This window comes from Silurus aristotelis, assembly GCF_946808225.1.
Source record: "Silurus aristotelis genome assembly, chromosome: 7".
NCBI classification, from domain to species: domain Eukaryota; kingdom Metazoa; phylum Chordata; class Actinopteri; order Siluriformes; family Siluridae; genus Silurus; species Silurus aristotelis.
Genome location: NC_139580.1, coordinates 27,190,397 through 27,212,862, shown reverse-complemented (window position 1 = coordinate 27,212,862; position 22,466 = coordinate 27,190,397). Strand labels below are relative to the sequence as shown.

The window sequence follows — 22,466 nt, the reverse complement described above, 5'->3', positions numbered from 1 at the left end:
CTCCTTTTTGGTCTTCCTCTTTTCCTCCTTCCTGGTGTCTCCATCCTCAGCATTCTTCTACTGATATACCCTATGTCCCTCCTCTGCACATGTCCAAACCATCTCAATCTAACCTCCCTCACCTTGTCTTCAAAACGTCCTACATGCGCTGTCCCTCTAATGAAATCATTTCTAATCCTGTCCATCGTCGTCACTCCCAACGAAAACCTCCACATCTTCAGCTCTGCTACCTCCAGCTCCACCTCCTGTCTCTTACTCAATGCCACTGTTTCTAAACCAGACAACATCTCAGGTCTCACCACAGTCCTATAAACTTTTCCTTTCACTCTTGCAAAAACTCTTCTATTAAACGTCATCAGATGGGTTACTTTTTTAAAATTCCAAAAAGAAATTCAACATAGCACTGTACAATCATGTATCCAATTATTACTGATGTTTTTTTCTAGCACTTCCACAATCAATGTAGTTAATTCAGTCACCACTTATAGCCTTTGTCCTGACTTTAAACCTCCCGTGTGCTCTGGTTGGCTGTGGAACATGCTGTATCCTTCTATCCACTGATGCGAAAACATGGGTCATCAGCCATGAGCCTGAACAGTAGCCTTTAGTCCCATATGCTTAGCTAAGACGAAATGTTCGGTCAGTGTCCCCTAAAACTAATTTTCTATTTTTGCAGAGTCTGAGGAGGTTGCTCAATAAGCAGTAGATCAGCAATGGCCTGTCTGAAGCATGTTTTCTGCTTCACAATGTGAATTATGCATGTGCTCCAAAACTCGGAAGCACATATTGTGCCCTGAAAACAGGAGATTAGAACAAGAGTGAGGGCAGTGGAGTAGTGCGGTTGCAAGGAGTCAAAGTGGTGAAGGTAGATGAGTTGAAATATCTGGGGTCAACTGTGCTGAGTAATGAAGGGTGTGTTGGAGAACTGAAGAAAAGAGTGCAGGCAGGGTGGAGTGGGTGGAAAAGTTAGAAGGTTTTGAGACAGTGGCATTGAAAAAGAAAGACAGGAGGCAGAGCTGGAGGTGGCAGAGTTGAAGATGCACTGGAAGCGATGAGGATGGACAGGATAAATTAGTTTATTAGAGAAAGGTTAGGAGGTTTTGGAGACGAGGTGAGATGTTTTGGACATGTGCAGAGGAGGAACATGGGTATATCGTTAGAAGAATTTTGAGGATGGAGCTGAAAGGCAGGAGGAAAAGAGGAAGGCCAAGGTGGAGATTAATAGATGTGTGAGGGAAGACATGCAGATGGTTGGTTCAAAAGAGGTGATGTAGAGACAGAAGAAAAAAGAAGAGAAAAAAGAAGAATATCAACTCATGTCAATTCACCTCTCTGCTAGTTTTTTTTTGGGAGGAAGCAGGAAGTCTATTGAAATGGTGAAATGTTGGTATAGGAGTATCACAAGACTGGATTTGGTAAATTCTTGATCTTTGATTTCTTGTTCAGACCATTAAAAACTCAATATTTTATAATTTTTTCTGGCGTGGTCTATGTCTGTTTATTTTCTTTCTTTGTTTTTATGTGTGTATGTGTGTACACATGTGAATATGAATATGAATATGAATATGAATAGGAGTGCCTCTGGAGTGCATTTGGTGAATTCTTGATCATTTTTGACCAATGATTTTTTTTATATTATTAAAACCTTTTTCTTACAATGGAGTGATCTCTATGTGGGATTTTTTTATTTTATTTTATTATTTTTTTTTGCACATTCTTGATTCCATTGTAAATAAATGTTACAATGAAAATGAAGGAAGAGGAGGTAAAGATGAAGAGAAGTGGGCCATCTGCTGAAAAGTCAGGAAGCTCGGACCACTATGAGGACTGCGGGGCAGGTTGGGCACCATGACGTCATGGAGCAGGAGTTCAGTTCCGCGTTGACTCCGTGCTGCAGGAGCTGGATGAAGTTGGCAGGTCAGTGTGTTTATGGTATCGGGTTATGCGTTAAAGCCTTGAATTCCGGCGACTACACTGCGGCACGTCTGTATCTTTTCTCTCGGCATGCTGACACGGATGAGATCCGCCGTTTCCCACATGATCGGCGGCATCATGGCTTCTGGCGGCGGCGGCGGTGGTGCAAACGAGCAGAAAGACAACGACGATGGAGGGACTAATTTACCGCTGAGATTCCCGTACTCCCGCCCCGAATTCCTCGGCCTGAGTGCGGATCAGATGGAGGGTGTGACCGATCACATCGACAGACCCGTCGTGCACGTCAGGCAAGACAGCAGGCTGCCCTGGTCCACCGGCTATGCAGAGTAAGCGCCCTGTCCTCCAGATCTCCTGCTCCTGAAGGTTTCTCTGCAGTGCAGCTTCACCTCCCATTACTCATGAGGAGACAGACAGACAGACAGACAGACAGACAGACAGACAGACAGACAGATAGATAGATAGATAGATAGATAGATAGATAGATAGATAGTGAGGTGTATAAAAAGATGGATGGAGAAAGAGAGAGAGGTGTATAAAGAGATGGATGGATGGATGGATGGATAGAGAAAGAGAGAGGTGTATATAGATAGATAGATAGATAGATAGATAGATAGATAGATAGATAGATAGATAGATAGATAGTAAGGTGTATAAAGAGATGGATGGATGGATAGAGAAAGAGAGAGGTGTAGATAGATAGATAGATAGATAGATAGATAGATAGATAGATAGATAGATAGATAGATAGATAGATAGATAGATAGTAAGGTGTATAAAGAGATGGATGGATGGATAGAGAAAGAGAGAGGTGTATATAGATAGATAGATAGATAGATAGATAGATAGATAGATAGATAGATAGATAGATAGATAGATAGATAGATAGATAGATAGATAGAGAAGAGGTGTATGAAGAGAGAGAGAGTGAGATGAATGGATTAAGATAGTCTAGGATTGAGAAAGAGAGATAATGGATGGACAGAGTGAAAAAAGGAGAAATCTAGAAAGAGAGATAGATAGAGAGATCGAGAGATGGGTGGAGATAGATAGTGAGTGAGAGAGAAAATGCTGACTTGCTCATTCTGTCATTCATTTTTTTAGGACAATAGTCAGTATATGCTGCTGATGCTAATAATAATAATAATAATAATAATAATAATAATAATAATAATGATGTGCCCTGGCTTGTTTTAATTTTGGTTATCCATGTTTCTCACACACACACACACACACACACACACACACATACACACATACACACACACAGTAGGCAGTAGGCAGTAGATCAGAGGAACATGCCAGTGCAGGTGCTTTCAACTTCCAAGCAGCTGGTCTCTTGGCCACACTAAAAATTCCATTTGGATAGAGAATAACTCTACATTGCACATACCTTGTTGCTTTCATAGAGCCATTAGTTAATGGAATGATCAATATATTGACTGTTAGTGAATCCTTAAAAGCTGCAGATGCAGACATATTCAGGGATATGTAAGATTTTTTTGTAAGATCAATAAAACATGGTAGTGTCTTTGCAAATCTATCCAAAGTTAATGTTCAGCTTTATTTCTACCTATCCAGATGGAAATGCTCTCAAATCAAGGCCATGAATACTGACTTGGTTAATATGTTCTCAAGCCAGCTAAAAATCAGTCCAACATTTTAAATACTGTGGGGTATTTTTAATCAATTGGTCACCTATACATTAGCAGCTTTCACATTTCAGTTACATGCATTCAGGTCCGTGTGTTATGTTAAATAGATGTCTACCCATTTTACTGATAACGATAGCTAGGTTAGATTGTATTTGCTGATAATTGATTCATCAAGCCATAGTTTTTTTTAAATGAATACTGGATAAAAACAAGCATAACACTCCATGTAAAATAATACTGAACTTTGTTTAAAAAAAAAAAATTTATTCATAAAAATATGCTAAATGTAATAAATATTAATATACTAATAAATATAGAGGAAAACAAAAGACATGCATTTAAACTGACAAAAACAAAATGAAAACTTCAAATGAATAAAAACAGTTACATCCAAAATTAATATTTTAAATAAACAGCAGGTGGTGTCAGTGATTTTCCACTAGAGGCCAATATTGTTCTGTATATCGCAACCCGGAAAAACTATCAGTATGACACTTTGCCGATAGTCTACAGCAATCAACAATCGGTGCAGATTAATGGACAAACTTTGATTAACAAAAATCCTCCTTCACATCAAAATTCTTTTACAGGATTTCTCTTATGCTATTTGTTAATGCCTGGTATTTGTTGGTATTTTTTTCACTCCAAAGGGAGACTTTACTTCCTGTAGTAGTAGGATAATGAAGAACAGAAGTGGGTTTGAGAATGTGGGGAATTGTACAAACCATACAAGATCTGTTTTCCTTATTGCACTTTTTTTCATACAAGATGCCAGATTCAACTTCATGAATTGCTTATGGAGATATAAATATTTCAGTATATTGAAGTTATGATAAATATTTTAGTATCTAGCATTTCTAATGAATAAATAATGAAGATTGAAGAAAGTGTAGAAATTACGTTATTTTGTCATTTATACTTTATTTAAAGTAATTGGAACCAACATATATTTACCATACTATATAAACTATGGTATGGTAAATTTGTGGATACTAACCATAAGGTTGGTATGTGTTTTTTTTAAACATCCCACTCCACATTTAGTGCCCGTTTGCTGTTCTTATATCATTCATTCTTCTGGGAAAATGTTCTACAAAATATTTGCAGTAGAACGCAAATTTGCAAAGATATTTGCAAAGATATTTGCAGGGGGGGGACAGTCAGTTTTCACATTCATCCAAAAGGTGTTCAATAGGGTTGAGGTCCTAGCAGGCCACTCAAACTCTTCCACCCATGTAAAGCATATCACCATGGAGCTGGTTTTACGCACAGGGGCATCGTCATGCTGGAACAGGTTTGGGTCTCGTAGTTTAAGTGAAGGGGAAATGTAATTCTATCGCATCAAAAGACATTCTATACTGTTGTGTAGCGGTTGGCCGATTTATAGACATTGCTAAATAATCGGTACTGCTAGTCGATTGCTGGATCTATCGACTATTGGCAAAAATCTGTACAGATAATTTTTCTGGGTTGCTAGAGCATTATACAGTAAGATAGCGGCCTCTAGAGGTGAATCACTGACACCACCTGCTGTTTGTTTTGACATGCGAGATTGCCCTCATAGTGCATTAACTAAAGTTAACAGATAAAATTTACTTAATTTCAAAATGTATTAGTAAATGTTAAAATTACCAAATAAACAATACTTTTACTGAAGTTAATGTAACAAATTGAATCTTACTTAAATGCATTGCTATTTCACAAAAATCCAAACTGTTATGCTTAAAATGGCCATCTTCAAATATAAAAACAATCGTTTTAAAATAACCAGGTTTCATGAATTTCTATATTTTTCTTGTATTCTTGCGAGTATAATGATGATTTAAATGTTTAATGTAAAATAAGCCTGAAAAACTAGCACAAGGGAAAATGTTGGATTTCTTTTTTTTTCTTTTTATAGGGACTACTTATTATTGAAGTATAGTTTGTATAACTTGTGTCATTGGTTAATTTTTTTAAACTAATTTTTGACAAATTTTTTTTTGTTTGTTTAATATTTGATATTTGCTATTTTATGTGTTTAGGGTAATTAATGCGGGTAAGAGTGCTCTGAATGAAGACCAGGCCTGCTGTGAGGTGGTGGAGCTGAGGAAAAGACCTGCTGATCCAGCCAGTCCTAACTACACTCCCACCAACAGAAGGCGATCTTCATTACCAACCAGAGAGTCTTTGGAGTCTAAGGAGGACTCTGTCACTCAGGAGAGCTTGGTGAGTGCCTTATCAAGATTTACAGCATGCAACGAGCTTAGCATTGACTTCTTTTTTTCTAATCCAATCAAATGTAAAAGAAAGAAGTGATGACTAACGTAATGGTTTACTTAATAAAATAGGGTGAGCATTGGACGTGCTGAATCATTTAGAAGTTTCCAAGAATAAGTTCAAAAGCTCGATTTTATAGTGAATTTAAAGATATAATTATGAAATAGTTTTTAAAATATGACAAATGTATGGCTTTGTATACACACTTTATGGAAAAATGTATTGGGACACCTGACATTTCCAGTATAAGTCGACTGATAGTGGATTTTCCGATACTGATAGCTTGGTTGGATCGTGCTTGCCTGATTAATCAACCGATAGTTTTGAAAATAAATACTGGATTTAAAAAATAAAAAAATTTAAATAACAGTCCATGTAAAAAATATTACTGAACAGTACTGAATCATAAAAAATGTGCTAAATGAAATCAATTTAAATATATAAATTATAGCAATAAATATTGAGGATAATAAAAAGACATGCTTTCGAACAGAAACACATTTTTTTTTTCAAAATAATAAAAAAAAAAAAGAGGCACCTTAAATAAAGAGCATGTGGTGTCAGTGATTCACCTCTAGAGGCCGCTTTTTTACTGTATACAGCAACCCAGAAAAACTATCTGTCTGGATTTTTGCAGATAAAACAGATGAATAAGTTTTTTTTTCCCCAAAGTTGGGGGCACTATAGGTGCATTAACATTAAATCTTTCCTTCTGTTGAACTAGGAGACCCAAACATTTTCCAGCAGGACAATTCCCCTGTGCACAAATCAGATTTGTGAAGATCTGCTTTACATTGGAGTGGTAGAGGGGTTGGAGTGAAAGATCTTGAGTAACCTGCTATAAAAACCAGACCATATGGACATCTAATACCACATATAGTCACCATTCCCAATTATAATAACCTCCATTCTTCTGGGAAGATGTTCCACTAGATTTCGGAGTGTACTTGTAGAGATTTATGCTTATTCAGCCACGAGGGTGTTCGTAAAGCCAGGTACTGATATAGGGTAAAAATGCCCAGATTACAAGCTCTTCGAAATCAAGATCTTAAATGCTTATACAGGTTGTTCGATACATTTATATAATTGTGTACCTCCAAGTTTGTGGTTACAGTTTGACTAAGAAACACATATTGCTGGAAATGTCAGATGTCCCACTACTTTTGTCTTAGAGTGTGTAAGGAAATATATCAGTGTTGGCATAGTATGTATGTGTTATGCATTTGCCTCAAGCATGAGGAGGAAGATCTGTATTTCCACTACTGGGCGCTCTTTGATGGCCATGCTGGTTCAGGTGCCGCGGTCTTCGCATCCAAGCTCCTGCACCTGCACATTGAGGAGCAGCTGCAGAGTGTGCTGGAAATCCTGCAGAAGCCTTCTCTGCAGCCCCCTACTTGTTTTGGCGAGGAGGCCAGCCAGCACATTCGGCCAAACGGAGGCTCGTCACAGCGAGCGTTGTCCAGAGCCGCGTCGCTGCGAGGTGCTGCAGGAGCCCCAGGTTCGCCTAACACTCTAACTCCACGCTTCCTAATGGAGAAGAAAGTGAAGCAGGAGAGCCTGGTGATTGGTGCAATTGAAAATGCGTTCAAAGAGATGGTGAGTTTGGAAGGCAGTGGCATGGCTAATAGGGTTTGTTGTATTTTAGAGCTGGTGAATAAACTGGAAAATTCAACCCTTTTTCCTTTGGAAATAAACATGGATGTGGACAAATTTTGTTGGGGTTCCTCCATGGAAAAAGTAGAACCCACAGTTTTCCCAGAAATAACTAAAGTCATCATCCACTTTGCATTTGAGTTTGGATTCAATAGAACATTTTAAATAATAAAACAAATTAGAAGGTAAAAGCTCAGTGGTTAATGTGTTGGACTTTGGATCTGAAGGTCATAAATTCAAATCCCAGCCACACCAAGCTGCCATTCCAGGACCCCTGAGCAAGGCCCTTAACCCCATAGCTGCTTAGTTGTATGAATGAGATAACACTCTGGATAAGGGCGTTGTCCAAATGCCATAAATGTAAATTGATGGGTAATCTTTAGAGGCAATCAGCCACAAACAAAACTTCTGTACATCTCAACCACTTTTCTTCAGACTGCATAGATGTTAAATACACCATGGCCTTCAGTGGTGTCCAACCTGATTCACTCCACCTTTTAATACCATCATTATGACACCACGGCTATAGAAACCTTTAATATTATACAGAAACGCAGTATAAAAGCCTTCACACAAAGGAATCTCATACAGTGAGAATAAAAGCCATCACTAAAGCAAGAAACACAATAAACACAATTCAAAAAGTCTCCTTTCACTGTAGCCACAGCTGCACCACCCACGTACATCATCTCAAGCAAAAGCATCGATATTAACCCTTTAAGGTTTCCCTGCATTTTTGTGCTTTTTTTTATTATAATTTTTTTTACCATGCGTTATGATTTGAAACCAAATTGTGTGTTTTTATGCAAATTCTACAGAAAAGCCGTCCTTGAGAGCGTATTTGTGACCAACACAATTTCTTTTCCTCTTTTAGTTAATAAAAATAAATAAAAGCTATTAAATCGACACTAATATATTTGAGCATATGCAGGTTTTTACAGATGCGGATTAAAGGCTCTGTCTAGCGTGCTCTCTGACCGTCCAATTAAAGGACCTGGAAATGACGACGTGTTTATACGTGTCTTTTACGCGGACTTTAAGTAAAAATTACAATCTGATTGGTTAAAATAATGATTTCAAGAAACCTAGATTCGAATCTATACAGAGAATGGCTATAAAATGAAGAAAATAGACTCTTGGGAATAATTAAATGCATATTCCCAGAGAGAAATATATTAAAACGTAAGGCAGAGATTCCGATCGAGTTCAGGAATCGCTCGAGTTTGGAATAGTTCATTGTTTTGGTTTTGCTACTTTTGGTTTTCTGAGGATGGGCAGTAGGTTTTGCTTCTGAATAGCTTGGTGGTTGGTAGTTTTCTTCGTGGCCTTCTCAGATTCAAGGCTCCACAATGCCAGACAAAAACATAATCAAGCGTCCTCCATGTTTCACCACTGGGTATACATGTTTTCTTTGTGGTCTCATTTCTCCAAAGCACATTCTCTCAGATGCATTGTGGCGTGTCAGTATGCATTTTGGCACATATTTAAGAAAACTAAAAACTCATTTGAGACATTAGGTATATTTTTAGGGGTACCAGCAAATTTGTCCTGGTTCCTGTCGGTTTCTTGTGAATAGCCACTAGATGGCAGACAAAGTTGACTTGTGTGCACATGGTTTAAATAGTGATGATAGGAAGATCTGCTCATTTTAGTCTCTCATTCATCAAAAATAAACAAATCTGTTTTTTAGTCATTTAGTTCATTTTAATCACAAATAAAATAAAAGGGTACATATTGAATAAGGAGATCCCCCAAAACCTTTCCATACACGAATTAATGACTACAGTTCCAATCATTTATATGGTATATGACAAAGCAGCTTAGGTCAAATTAGCAAAATAAGCAGCTCACCTCTCATATCTTCTGTAACGTGTCGGTAGTTCTGTCGTCACGTGACCCCAATAATAACTATAATTATTGTAGCAATAATGTTAAGATTCGGACCGAAGAAACCTGCATTGTGTAGGGTTTATTGAGGGGAACGAACTTGGACCAGAGGTCTCACAAGATGAACTACTCGATTCTGTTTCCTGTACATGACCTACGAAGATGTTGTGATGCTTTGCTCACGAAATGTATTATAAATGTTTGTTCATAAACAACTCAAGACATTTTGTTAAATCCTATTAACTGTTTGTTTGGGTTTTTTTGTTTTTTTTTTACTATTATGGGATTGCACACCTGCAGGACAAGCATATTGGCCGAGAGAAGTGTGTGTATGATATCTCTGGAGGGTGTACAGCTTTGGCAGTCGTGTGCTTACTGGGGAAGCTTTACGTGGCCAATGCAGGAGACAGCAGGTAAAGCTTTTTATAACATCCCTTCTGGAAGCGTATCATTTCTGCTGATAATCATGAACATTAAAAAAACGTCCTTTGGTGAGACCATTTTGCTGATCTGAGCTTATTTCTGCTTCCTGAAATGCCAAGGGTTTGGTTAGAATTGTATCTAGTACACCTTTTAATGCATTGTAACAACTGCTGACATCCATCGCACGCTATAGCAGCGACTGGATCCTGAAATACAGCTGTGTAACATCCCACATGCATGTTTTCTCCTGCGTCTGGTACATCTTGCACCACATGACCTTGATTTCTCTTTGTTTCCAATGAGCTATAGTAAGCAGTGGTGTGGGGTACAAGGGTACAATACAGACAAAGCTATGTTACAGTACTCATATGCACACATACAAACATGTGGATGTTCACTTTCCAGTCACACCAAGCCACGTTTGGTGAGAGGAACCAACCTTTTCAATTTCCCCTTAAGGCACGGTTGTGTTTTCTGTTTCTCCACCAGGGCCATCATTCTGCGTGGTGGGGAAATCATTCCGATGTCAAGTGCCTTCACTCCGGAGTCAGAGAGACAGAGGCTTCAGTGTTTGGTAAAAAAAAAAAAAGAAAAAAGTCCATATTAACAGAAATTCTGTAGGACAAAAGGCATCTTTCAAGGGAATTTAATGGTAGCGGTTCTTTTTGTTTATTTGGACTATCGTAAGATTGGATGTTTATGGCATTTTCTTGAAACTTGAATATCAAAGCTTTTTACAAAGGCAAAGATAATAACCCTTTGGATGGTTAAAAAAAGATTTGACTGTATTGATCTGTATTTATACAAAGATTTTAGCCATACGTTTTTTTTGTTTGTTGTTTTTAGTTGTCACGTTTTTTTGTTTGTTTTTTTTATCAGTGGCCTAGCGTGCAAATCATGTGATATACACAAAATAAAAGAGAATGGAATCATTTTATTAGTAATAACAATCAAAAATCTATTAATATGCCACTGATAAATGATTCCTGTAAGAACAGCACGGGTGTTGGACTATTAAATAAACAGTTTACTCTAATATGCAAAAGCTAAAAAAAGTGTTAAAAACTTTGAAACACATCTATTATACACGGTCCAGACATTACTTTATGGCCACCGATCAGCCATAACATTATGACCACCCACCTAATAATAATAAGTGTTGGTCCCCTTTTGCTGCCAAAACAGTCCTGAAAAAAACCTGCACCCCAGACCTCCTTATCTCATCTACATCAGTACCTGACTTTACTAACACCCTTGTGGTTGAATGAGCACAAATCTCCACAAGCACACATTTCAAAATCTGGTGGAACATCTCAGAAGAATTGTGGTTATTAGAATAGAAAATGGGGATGTGGAAAGAGATGTTCACGAAGAACAATAGAGATCTTGTGGTCTGGTGTCAGCAAACTTTTGTCCATATTGTGTAGGTGATCTGGAGACATTTTACTTGACGAGCTTTACAGGATATGCATCATTTTTTAAAATCCGCTATCGTAAGTCATTATGCTACAATACTTCTTTCAGAACTAGCGTAAGTTTGATTCACATTTATCTGACTGGAAAAAAAAAATGGTAGATTTGATGGCATTTCTATCACCTGTCGTTTTTTTTTTTTCCTCACACAGGCTTTTATGCAGCCTCACTTGTTGGGAAATGAGTTCACACATTTGGAGTTCCCTAGAACAGTTTGCAAAAGGGAGGTGGGAAAGAGAATGCTGTATAGAGACTACAGCATGAAAGGCTGGTGAGTGCAAATTTCACCGTGGTTTTGTGTGTTCATATTTTGTTTATTTCCTGAACATATCCATTAGTAGGTTCTCTTTCAGGTCACCACCCTTTTGGGTCAAAAATTATATACGCATTTTGAACAATACTATTTACGTTCAAGCACTTCTCTAGATTATGCACCAGCGGATTATAGTGTTTAAAGTAACGATCTAAGCCAATTTTTTTTTTTCTTCTTCAGGTATTTTGATTTTATTTGCATTTTTTTTTGCAATATCATGTGTAACGTCTACTCTCAAACTCAAACTCACAACCAGGCTCTTAACTGAGAAGTGGTAGCTCAGTGGTTAAGGCATTGGACTCTGGATCAGAAGGTCACAAGTTCAAATCCCAGCACCACCAAACTTAAATGCAGGGTCGTGGAGCAAAACCTTAAACATCAAGTCGCTCTGGATAAAGGCGTCGTAAAGGGAAATGCTAGTTGGCACAGTGTCATCATTTTGATTTCCATGAAAAGCTTGTTTTCCCTATGTGAGATTTCTGTCAGCTGATTTTTAATCAAATTTTAAGTAACATATAAACATAAGGAAGTCCTTAGAGGCCATGCATTGTAGCATTACTTATTGCCATAACAAATGTTTTCTCGTTATCGCAACAATTTTCTAGCGATCTCAACATAAGTTGTTTTGTTGTGACCAGTACTTCATTTTTCTGCATTTGGCGAGATAAGAGCATGTTCTAGAAGCAGCATCATGGATCATATTCGCTTTTACTTTGATCTGGGACTCAAAGTGACAACTTCCACTTAAGGGTCTGACACTAGAGAAAGGAGGCCGTGGGGTCTGCAACTTTGTTGTCAAAGACAAATTAGCGACCCTGAACTTGTAGGAAAATAAAATCGTGATAACGAGAAAATCGCTATTGTTATGTTCGGGGGGGAAATTCAGTCGTGATCACAAGAAAGAAAAAAATATTCTAATGGTTTCTTAGGACTTTTGTATAAACCGCATTTACTAATGTGGAATATTTATTTCATGACCTGCTTTTTCAAATGAATTCCTTTTTTTTTTTCAGATTTTCCTTCTATTCATATATTATGGGAAATATGAAAATTCATATTTTAATAGAAATTAAGTATTCAGTATTTTACTGAAAAAAGTCCCTTTTTATTACAAACATGATTTGTCTTATGTCTCATCTTAAAGATGTAGGTAATATCATCGCTCACGTGTCGACACTTACACGGTTCTCCATAATATAGTGTTAATGCATTTTTTGATGAATAATTAATTAAAGTTTACTATGACATCACGATGCACGTTAGCATAAAAATGTTTTAATGCAAAAGTCAAATTTTTATCAAAACATGATTTCTTATATAAAGTCTGTCTATAATCATAGCCTAATAACTTTTAGTATTTTGTATTGATAGATTTTATACTAAAATCGCATTTGATATCTGAATACATTGCATAACGAGTTGATCAGATTGTTCCCAAACATCAGGTGAAATATTATATGCTTTGAAAATCCTCAAACTGAGACCTTTTCAGCTATTCATTTCATTCATCATTCATTCATTTTCTCCCGCTTTATCCGTAATTCGGGTCGCGGGGGCAGAAGTCTGAGCAGGCCCCCGCCTTCGACTGCTGCCCAATCCTCACAGCACCATCCCTTACGGTCCCCCCTGCAGGTGGTGAGCCCACGGGAAGGCGGCCCCACGTCACTCCGACGTCACGGACCTTGATATTTCCCTCGTAAGGGACCCCCGGAGCATAGAGGGTAAAGGGCCTTGCTCAAGGGCCCAAGAGTGGCAGCCTGGCGATACCGGGGCTCGAACCCCCGACCTTCCGATCGGCAACCCAGCGCCTTAACCGCTGGAGCCACCACTCCCCCTCTTTTTTTTAGACATTTATATTTGTAATCTATTTCAACTTGTAAAGCAGTTTTTGGGACAATGTTCATTATTCAAAGCTCTATACAAATACAATTTAATTGGATTGCACCACTCTGTCTATTTACATCGGAATACCTTTTCAGCTATTCCGATGTAAATAGACAGAGTGGTGCAATCCAATTAAATTGTATTTGTATAGAGCTTTGAATAATGAACATTGTCCCAAAAACTGCTTTACAAGTTGAAATAGATTACAAATATAAATGTTAGTTTCTCTGTGTATCTCTAATGAGTGGTCCAGTGGCGAAAATGTGAAGGAAAAACTCCCTGAGATGGTATAAGGAAAAACCTTGAGAGGAACCCATCTCATCTGAGAGACACCAAATGTCCATTCATTATAGTTACATCATTTTTCAGGTTTTACCTAATAGACAACTGAGTGCAAATCTGTTTATAATGATTTTAGGCCCAAACCACTGTAACAGTGTTTATATTTGATATATAATGTAAAAATATATTTCATGAAGATTTTGGACATTTGTCTTATGTCTCATCCTAAAGATGTAGGATAGATAGATAGATAGATAGATAGATAGATAGATAGATAGATAGATAGATAGATAGATAGATAGATAGATAGATAGATAGATAGATAGATAGATAGATAGATAGATAGATAGATAGATAGATAGATAGATAGATAGCAAGCAAGCAAGCAAGCAAGCAAGCAAGCATCTACCAGTAGTGCAAATAGACAGAGCAGATAAATTAGTAAATATATGTAAACATATGTACAATGAATAAATATAAAGGCTATAGCAGTGCAGAAACGTGTGGACAATGTTGAAAAGTACAAGTAAATGGTTCTAAGGCTGTGGCATTGGGAAAAAAAAATGTGCAGACACTGTTGTAAATGAACAACAAGTAGAAGGTTATAATGTTATTGCATTGAAAAAAATTGTGCAAGCTGAATAAACAAGTGTGTGTATATGTGTGTATGTATATATTTATATATTATGTATTTGTGTGTGTGTGTGTGTGTGTGTGTGTGTGTGTGTGTGTGTGTGTGTGTGTGTGTGTGTATATATATATATTATGTATGTGAAATATTAGGCAGAATGTACAGTTGTATGCAAGGCACAATATGTGTAGAAAATGAGTAGTATACAAAATACATCATGGAATATGTACATTGTATGTATAATTGTAAAGCAGTTTTCTCTGTGTTTATACAGTGTTTCATTGAGATGTACTTCATTTCTGTGTTTGAAGAAAAAAAAAAACGCTTTCTTTTGCTCCATATGCTCCATATACTTTTGCTTCATCATTAGACATATAAAGGCTCTGGAAGGAGTTGGTCTATAACATCTATAATATTCTTAGATCTTGTTCAAGAGCTCTTGGTTCCACAAATCCAACTGACTGTAGAAAGGACATTACTCATAATCACTCATGAGATTTCTCACACTCTGGTGTTTGTAATGTTTAATGATTTATAATCACACTCTTGGTGTCACCAAATGAGGATGGGTTCTCATTTTTAGATCTGGTTTCTATCAAGGTTTCTTCCTCATACGATCTAAGGGAGTTTTTCCTTGCCACAGTCGTCCAGGCTGCTCATCAGAGATAAACACACACAAATTTAAATATAAGTAAATTCTGTTCTGTACTTCTTACAATCTGTAAAGCTGCTTTGAGATGATGTCCATTGTGAAAAGCTCTAAAGAAATAAACTGAATATTCATTATTAAATATAATTATATAAATAATAATAAAAAAATAAGAAATATAATAGCGCTCTCCGTGCAGCGCGCAGTCTCGTGCAAATACATACAGCACGTGTCGACAGTGTTTCGCCTCTAGAGGGCACTCTTGTAATGACGGAGGTCTTCAGTTGAACCCTTCACTGTAACTTGATGGATCCTCAAGCTGTTCATTATGAACCGCCCTCAGCTGCAGTGAATGGTTTCCAGTTGAAGAAACACTCCACCCAGAAGTAGATTACAAAGTCTCCGTGATGTCTGAATGTATTCAAATAGTGACATTAGGAGACTAGGGAGGGACTTGCTGGTTCTTTCGACTTACAGTTGTTCAAGTTATATCACAAATATTTCCAGTTAGTGAAAATTTAACAGACAACTCGTATTTTATGTTATGTCCACACTTCAGGGTGATTATGCTCCAAAATGCTCTTATTCAAATGTTGTTTCTTTGCCCAGGGCATATAAAACCTTGCAGGATGATGATCTGAAGTTTCCACTGGTTTTCGGAGAGGGGAAGAAGGTATGAGTCTATGGTGATAAAATTATAGGTCTGCTCTTTATAGTAAGCCAATAAGACATCTAATAACGGGGACATTCTTAAGCTAGCATGGTTAATTCAATGCAAAAATCTCTCATTTGGACTCATCTGTTTGCAGAACTTTCTTCCAGTCATTCCAATTCTTGTATCGTTCTGCCTTTGAGTCATCTCAAACTCTCGAAAATATAAAGATTAGGTGTTCCCAAACTTTTGACAGGCACTGTATGTGATATAAATGACAAACGAGTGAAATAGAGTGAATTGTAAACGCTCTTCTGGTGTCACAGGCTCGGGTGTTGGCCACTATTGGTGTTACCAGAGGACTTGGTGATCATGATCTTAAGGTTCATGGCACAGACATCTCCATTAAACCTTTTCTCTCCTGCAGTCCAGAGGTAGTTATTTACATCTTTAACACATTCTACACATAAAGATATCAGTTATATATAAAGACTGTAACGAAGGGGTCCCCACAAATTTTCTGTGAGGACCACATGATTTTTTCTTTCTTTAATGCAGGACCGGGTCGGTCTGTAACAGAAAATGACATGGAGATGGATCAGTATTATTGTGGAGATTTTTATGATGATTTTAAATGTATTTATTATGCCTCCTAAAGCTTGAAAAATATATATTATTATATAATTAATTATTAAAAAATAAGAAATATAATATTAGCGCTCTCTGTGCAGCGCGCAGTCTCGTGTAAATACATACAGCACGTGGCGTCAGTGATTCGTCTCTAGAGGGCGCTCTTATTATGACAGAGGACTGAAAGCTGTGAAAACGATCGGTATTTTTAGCCAATAGTACATATATTTACAATTATATATATTTTTTTTAATATGTCTCTGGCATTGTTCAGTGGGCCGTTCCAAATGTGGGGGCATGGCCCACAGGCCTCGATTAGGAAACCCTGTAGTAAAAGGATATGAAAAATATGGAGCATATATTTCCTGTTGCACACATTGATAGTCTTGTGATCAGTGCAGTAGATCTTTTTTTTTGTGTGTAATGTAAATGACACGGCAGCCCCTTTTTACCCACAAGCAGATGTGAACCTAAGCGCAAGAACTTCTCTCGAGATGCTGCAGTTCCTGACCGCATGGTGTACTCACTTTTCAGTTCAGCCGTAGTTCATCTACACAAAAACAAGCAAGACTCTAGATTCGCTTCTTGATCTCGACTTAAACCGTCACTCTAAACTAGAACTATGTATTCGAGCATACTCGGGTCGTGCTGTGGATTATGAGCTCTGAGAAGAATAAAAGAGCTCCATGGTTGTGTTGGAAATTGTGTCCAACCTGCGCCCAGAATAACACTGAGGATTGAGTGAATATTTGTCCTCAGACAAATAATCGGAAGGAAAACGCCAAAGGTGCGCAACCTTTTTTTTAAAGTATCTGAGACGGGAAGAAAAGAAAATACACACCAATTAGCATTTCTATTTGAACGGAATTGACGTGTTCATGTTGTTTGCAGGTGAGAGTGTACAACTTGGAGCAGTTTGAGCACGGACCTGACGATGTCATGGTTTTGGCTACAGATGGCTTATGGGATGTTCTCTCCAACAAGGATGTGGCTGAGGCAGTTACTAGTTTCCTTGGAAACTGTGACCCTGACAACCATCACAGGCAAGTCCAACAGTATGGCAGAAACGTGCATGAGAAAATGGCAAGAGCCAATAAAGCAAAGAAATAATAGAAGGAATGAAACATGGCTGCAATTGGTGTCTATAAGTAGTCCATAGGGAGCTGGATAATTCATCTGTGAATTTTCTTCGGCCGTTAACACTCACAGTTTTGCTGCTATATATATAATGTATTTATGAACACTTATTTAAAATCATCAGTTTGTTAGTAAATCTTGGAATTGTGTTCAAAAAATAGGGAAATTCCTAAGGGTGTCCCCAACTAAGGATTCATATATTTGAATCAGAATTGTCTTGTCTATAGCCAACTGATAGTAGAATCATGATAGGGGGCGACACCGAGTGATAAAGTCACCAGATTCCTCATAACATTTAAAATTCAATGAGCAGAACATCTCAAAGATACAGAAAAAAAATTAATATAAAAATATTTTTTTGGGATCTATTCTTCTTCTTCTTTCGGCTGCTCCCATTAGGGGGCGCCACAGCGGATCATTCGTCTCCATACCACATCTGCCTCTTTCACACCAACTACCTACATGTCTTCCCTCACCACATCCATGAACCTCCTCCTTGGTCTTCCTCTTTTCCTCCTTCCTGGTGGCTCCATCCTCAGCATTCTCCTACTGATATACCCCATGTCCCTCCTCTGCACATGTCCAAACCATCTCTCGCCTCCCTCACCTTGTCTCCAAAACATCCTACATGGGCTGTCCCCCTAATAAACTCATTTCTAATCATGTCCATCGTCGTCCCTCCCAACGAAAACCTCAAAAACTTCAGTTCTGCTACCTCCAGCTCCACCTCCTGTCTTTTACATTTTTTTGGATCCATAAAGCTAATAAATAAACAGCAGCAGAACGGCCTTACTGCAGGCAGGATTTGCATTTTATGTGTCAGCAAATCCGATTTCATCGGCTAATCTGCTCTAAATGGCTGCGAGTACAGTGCAACATGGATGCACCGAAAAACAATCAAAAATTCATTTACAGAATGAAATTAGAACCGAATATACCAATACAGACATTGTTCAATATTTACATTGTTTAAAATGTATATACAGTACAGACCAAAAGTTTGGACACACTTTCTCATTCAAAGAGTTTTCTTTATTTTCATGACTATGAAAATTGTAGATTCACACTGAAGGCATCAAAACTATGAATGAACACATGTGGAATTATATATGGAATTATATACATAACAAAAAAGTGTGAAACAACTGAAAAATGTCATATTCTAGGTTCTTCAAAGTAGCCACCTTTTGCTTTGATTACTGCTTTGCACACTCTTGGCATTCTCTTGATGAGCTTCAAGAGGTAGTCACCTGAAATGGTCTTCCAACAGTCTTGAAGGAGTTCCCCGAGAGATGCTTGGCACTTGTTGGCCCTTTTGCCTTCACTCTGCGGTCCAGCTCACCCCTAAACCATCTCGATTGGGTTCAGGTCCGGTGACTGTGGAGGCCAGGTCATCTGGCGCAGCACCCCATCACTCTCCTTCTTGGTCAAATAGCCCTTGATGCCTTCAGTGTGACTCTACAATTTTCATAGTCATGAAAATAAAGAAAACTCTTTGAATGAGAAAGTGTGTCCCAACTTTTGGTCTGTACTGTATATATATTTAAAATGTATTCCTGTGTTAGTCACGGACCATAAAAAGTGAAACTTCAATCTGTCAGATTAGATAAGATTAGATTAGATTAAATTTAGTTATGGCACAAGTTACGGTCCAAGGCAAAGTGCATTGGTAGCGGTGTAAAAATATTTACATATGTACAGGTTGATCTAAATAAATTATAATAAATGAATTAATAATGATATAAATAATATGAATATAATAAACAGTACAGGGAAGGGGGATTATATACAATGAGTACACAAGGGGGGGTGGGATTTATTTAGGCACATAAAATATTTATTAAAAGCTTCTTTCTTTTAGTATTTAAATTTTACAGTGTTTTCATAATAGGCTGTATATTAACTTATCGGGGGGAAAAAAAACGGTAGTTCTATGTGTAATCAGATATTGGTCACCCACAAATATATAACCAGAATGGCATGATCCTTGTTTTCTAAAACCGCTGCGAAGATTCGACTGTGAGATTGGAATCAGGCTCCTCTTATAAAAGCATCAAATCTTCGATTATTCGGGGTCACCCCTACTGAACAGCAATTTCACTGCATTGCAGTGGTGGATGAAGTAGAAAAAAAAGTTCACTTGAGTAAAAGTATTAAAGAATTTGCCTTGAAATGTACATAAGTACCCAAAGATTTATGATTTATTATGGCTATAATTTTCCTATTATCATTTTTCTCACAAGATTCTTTGCGTAATCAACTCAGTTTATGTAAAATAAAAAACAGTCTATTATTAGAATGATATTAATGAGTCAAACACTGATTTCTATTCAAAATATCATGTTCTTTTTAACTAAAAATAAGTCGCTACTTTTTTACCCACGCTTTGAACCCCGTGGCTTAAACAACGAAGCGGCTAATATATGGTTTTTTTCCGGTTTCACAAACTTTAAACCAAAAAACTGAGTCCATAACATTAGACCAATGAAATTGCGGAACGGGTTCAGGTGAACCAATGAAACTCTTTATATTAAATCAGACGCGCTCCCACTGAATCGGGCCGCACCACATCATAAATATGGATGAGGTTCCTCTGACGTTTGACCTGCCGCTCACTCGGACTGTCTACAGGAAATGCGAATCATTCGTCACGCTGAAAACAACCGGCCATGAAAACACACACTTCACCTGTGTTCTGAGCTGCACGGCATCGGGAGAAAAGCTTCACCGATGGTGAACAATGACCTTCTTGGTAGGCTACTGTTTAGATACAAGTCGTGTAACAGACTCTGTCTTTCGTTAAAGCCTGTGTAAAGTTCATTAGTGTCAGTGTAGACACCTGCGGCTTATTTATGTTCAAAATAAAAATCTTTGTAAAATTCAGTGGGTGCGGTGTATATTTGGGTGCGTTTAATAGTCCGGAAATTACGGTACTTAAGTATTACATTGACTTTCTTACTGAGTAAAATTCTAACGTACACTGACACGATCATCTTCTTGACGCCGGCTTTGGCAAACTAATATTCTTCAAACTGCTGTAATTGGTGGTTTAAATACATACCTTGGCATTTTTTTCTCATTTTTTTTTTTTTTCTTGGCAAGTCTTTTTTTACACTACACAACCCAAACGCATTATTCCCTGATATTATTTGATCTGCATTTCTCTGGTCATTTAGGTACACAATGGCAGCCCAGGAGTTGGTGATGAAAGCTCGAGGAGTTCTTACCGAGCACGGCTGGAGGACGTCAAACGGTAGACAAGGTTCCGGTGACGATATATCCGTTTACATCGTTCCTCTAATGCTCGGCAACAAACAGCCACAGCTGAGGTGACCCGGGATGGAATAAAATATGCCGATTCGACCCGTTTCATGTGCCGATTTTTGACTGAATGCCTGGAGTTTACATGTAATCGCTCGGAATTTTTAAACGATACGCCCTAGATGTCTACGATCCACCGAAGCTACGAATAATCCCAAGGACCATTTGTCAATCTCGTTCAAGTCTTCCTCTTCTCGCCTTTCCGTCTATGTATTGTCTTTAACCCAAGAGATTTATGTTCGTTTTTTTTTTTCCTTTCTCGTCCATTCTGTGAATGGAAATAAACGAGAATCCTTGGAATGCATAATTTGGTTTTATTGTATATACACCGATCAGGCGTAACATTATGACCACCTGCCTCTTTTTTGCAGTCAAAACAGTCCCGACCCATTAACAGCATTAACTTCTCCAGTAATTTGAGCTACAGGAGCTCGTCTGTTGGATCAGACCACAGGGGCCAACCTTCGTTCCCAACGTGCATCAATGTGCCTCGGCCGCCCACGACCCTGTCCCCGGTTCACCACTGTTCCTTTTGATAAAAACTGACCACTTCAGACCAGAAATCCCCACAAGAGCTGCAGTTTGGATATGCTCTAACCCAGTCGTCTAGACCAGTGGTCCCCATCCCCCAGGCCCAGGGTCAACTGGTACCGGGCCGCACAGAAAGAACACATAACTTACATTATTTCTGTTTTATGTATTATCTGATTCTGTTTTATTTAGGAAAATTACCGGATTCTCTCTGTCACATCTGTCTATGACTCACTCTTGATGCATGTCATGATGCCTCGGTCACATGTCTTACCTCCAGCCGCTACGTTCTTAAAGGGGCTGCTCCGGCCGGTAACACATAATACATTACCGCTAAAGTCAATCCCCCATGCTAGCAAAATGAACAAACAACACCACAGTGGATTCACGTTTATTATATTTACAAAATACCAGTTTTTATGTCAGTCGTATAATTTTTATTTTGTTGTATTTATCCGCCGCACCTTAAAGGTCGCGGTCCGTGGTTTTTCCTGCTTCTAACACGCCAACTTTAAGGGGCAGAACGTTCCCTTGCCACCTAATAATATCCCACCCACTAACAGGTGCCATGATGAAGAGATAATCAGTGGTGTTCACTTCACCACTCATAATCTTATAATGACATGTTATGCCTGATCGGTGTGTATAAAATTATGTATTTAGAATTGTTTTTAGGGGGTTTAAAAAAAAACATTTACTGCCTTTCGTGGTGCTTTACCACATATACACTGAGTGTCGATTTCTCAGTCTGTTTTACAGTAGCACAAAGCTGAAAATCACTTTTTATACCTCCCATATAGCGAGCATGAAGGACCTCTATATAAAGGTAACACTAGGGATTTAAAAAAAAAATATGATATGACTGATAAAGGACTGAATTTATTGCTATCTTTTTGTCTTTTGAATACTTTCAAGACAAACCTAATATGAAGTCAATTAAAATGTCAAAAAAATTTTATCAGCATCATAATATATCGGATTTAATCTATAAACTAATGGTCAATGGGGCCAGCGTGAATCCCTACGCATTTTACAGCGTAAGAACAGCAATGCTACTGCAATAGCAGTATGCAGCATTCGAAGTACGTTGCTAAATTTATCTTTTGACTTTATAGTGTTGGGGGGGACAAGTCATGACTTCTAGGACACCCTGA

At 37.9% G+C, this 22,466-nt stretch overlaps 1 protein-coding gene across 1 annotated transcript in view; it reads left to right on the top strand.

The window, feature by feature from the left end:
- Positions 1-1,553: 1,553 nt before the first annotated feature.
- The window catches only part of ppm1h (protein phosphatase, Mg2+/Mn2+ dependent, 1H), a 20,984-nt gene continuing 71 nt past the window's right edge, over positions 1,554-22,466 (top strand). The window contains exons 1-10 of the mRNA XM_083546374.1: positions 1,554-2,261; positions 5,612-5,795; positions 7,080-7,442; positions 9,687-9,799; positions 10,299-10,383; positions 11,435-11,553; positions 15,651-15,714; positions 16,020-16,127; positions 17,215-17,366; positions 20,637-22,466. The exon at positions 20,637-22,466 is cut by the window's right edge and continues 71 nt beyond it. Coding sequence (XP_083402500.1) covers positions 2,005-2,261; positions 5,612-5,795; positions 7,080-7,442; positions 9,687-9,799; positions 10,299-10,383; positions 11,435-11,553; positions 15,651-15,714; positions 16,020-16,127; positions 17,215-17,366; positions 20,637-20,793 — 1,602 coding nt within the window. The 5' untranslated portion in view covers positions 1,554-2,004 and the 3' untranslated portion in view covers positions 20,794-22,466. The remainder of the gene's footprint in view (positions 2,262-5,611; positions 5,796-7,079; positions 7,443-9,686; positions 9,800-10,298; positions 10,384-11,434; positions 11,554-15,650; positions 15,715-16,019; positions 16,128-17,214; positions 17,367-20,636) is intronic.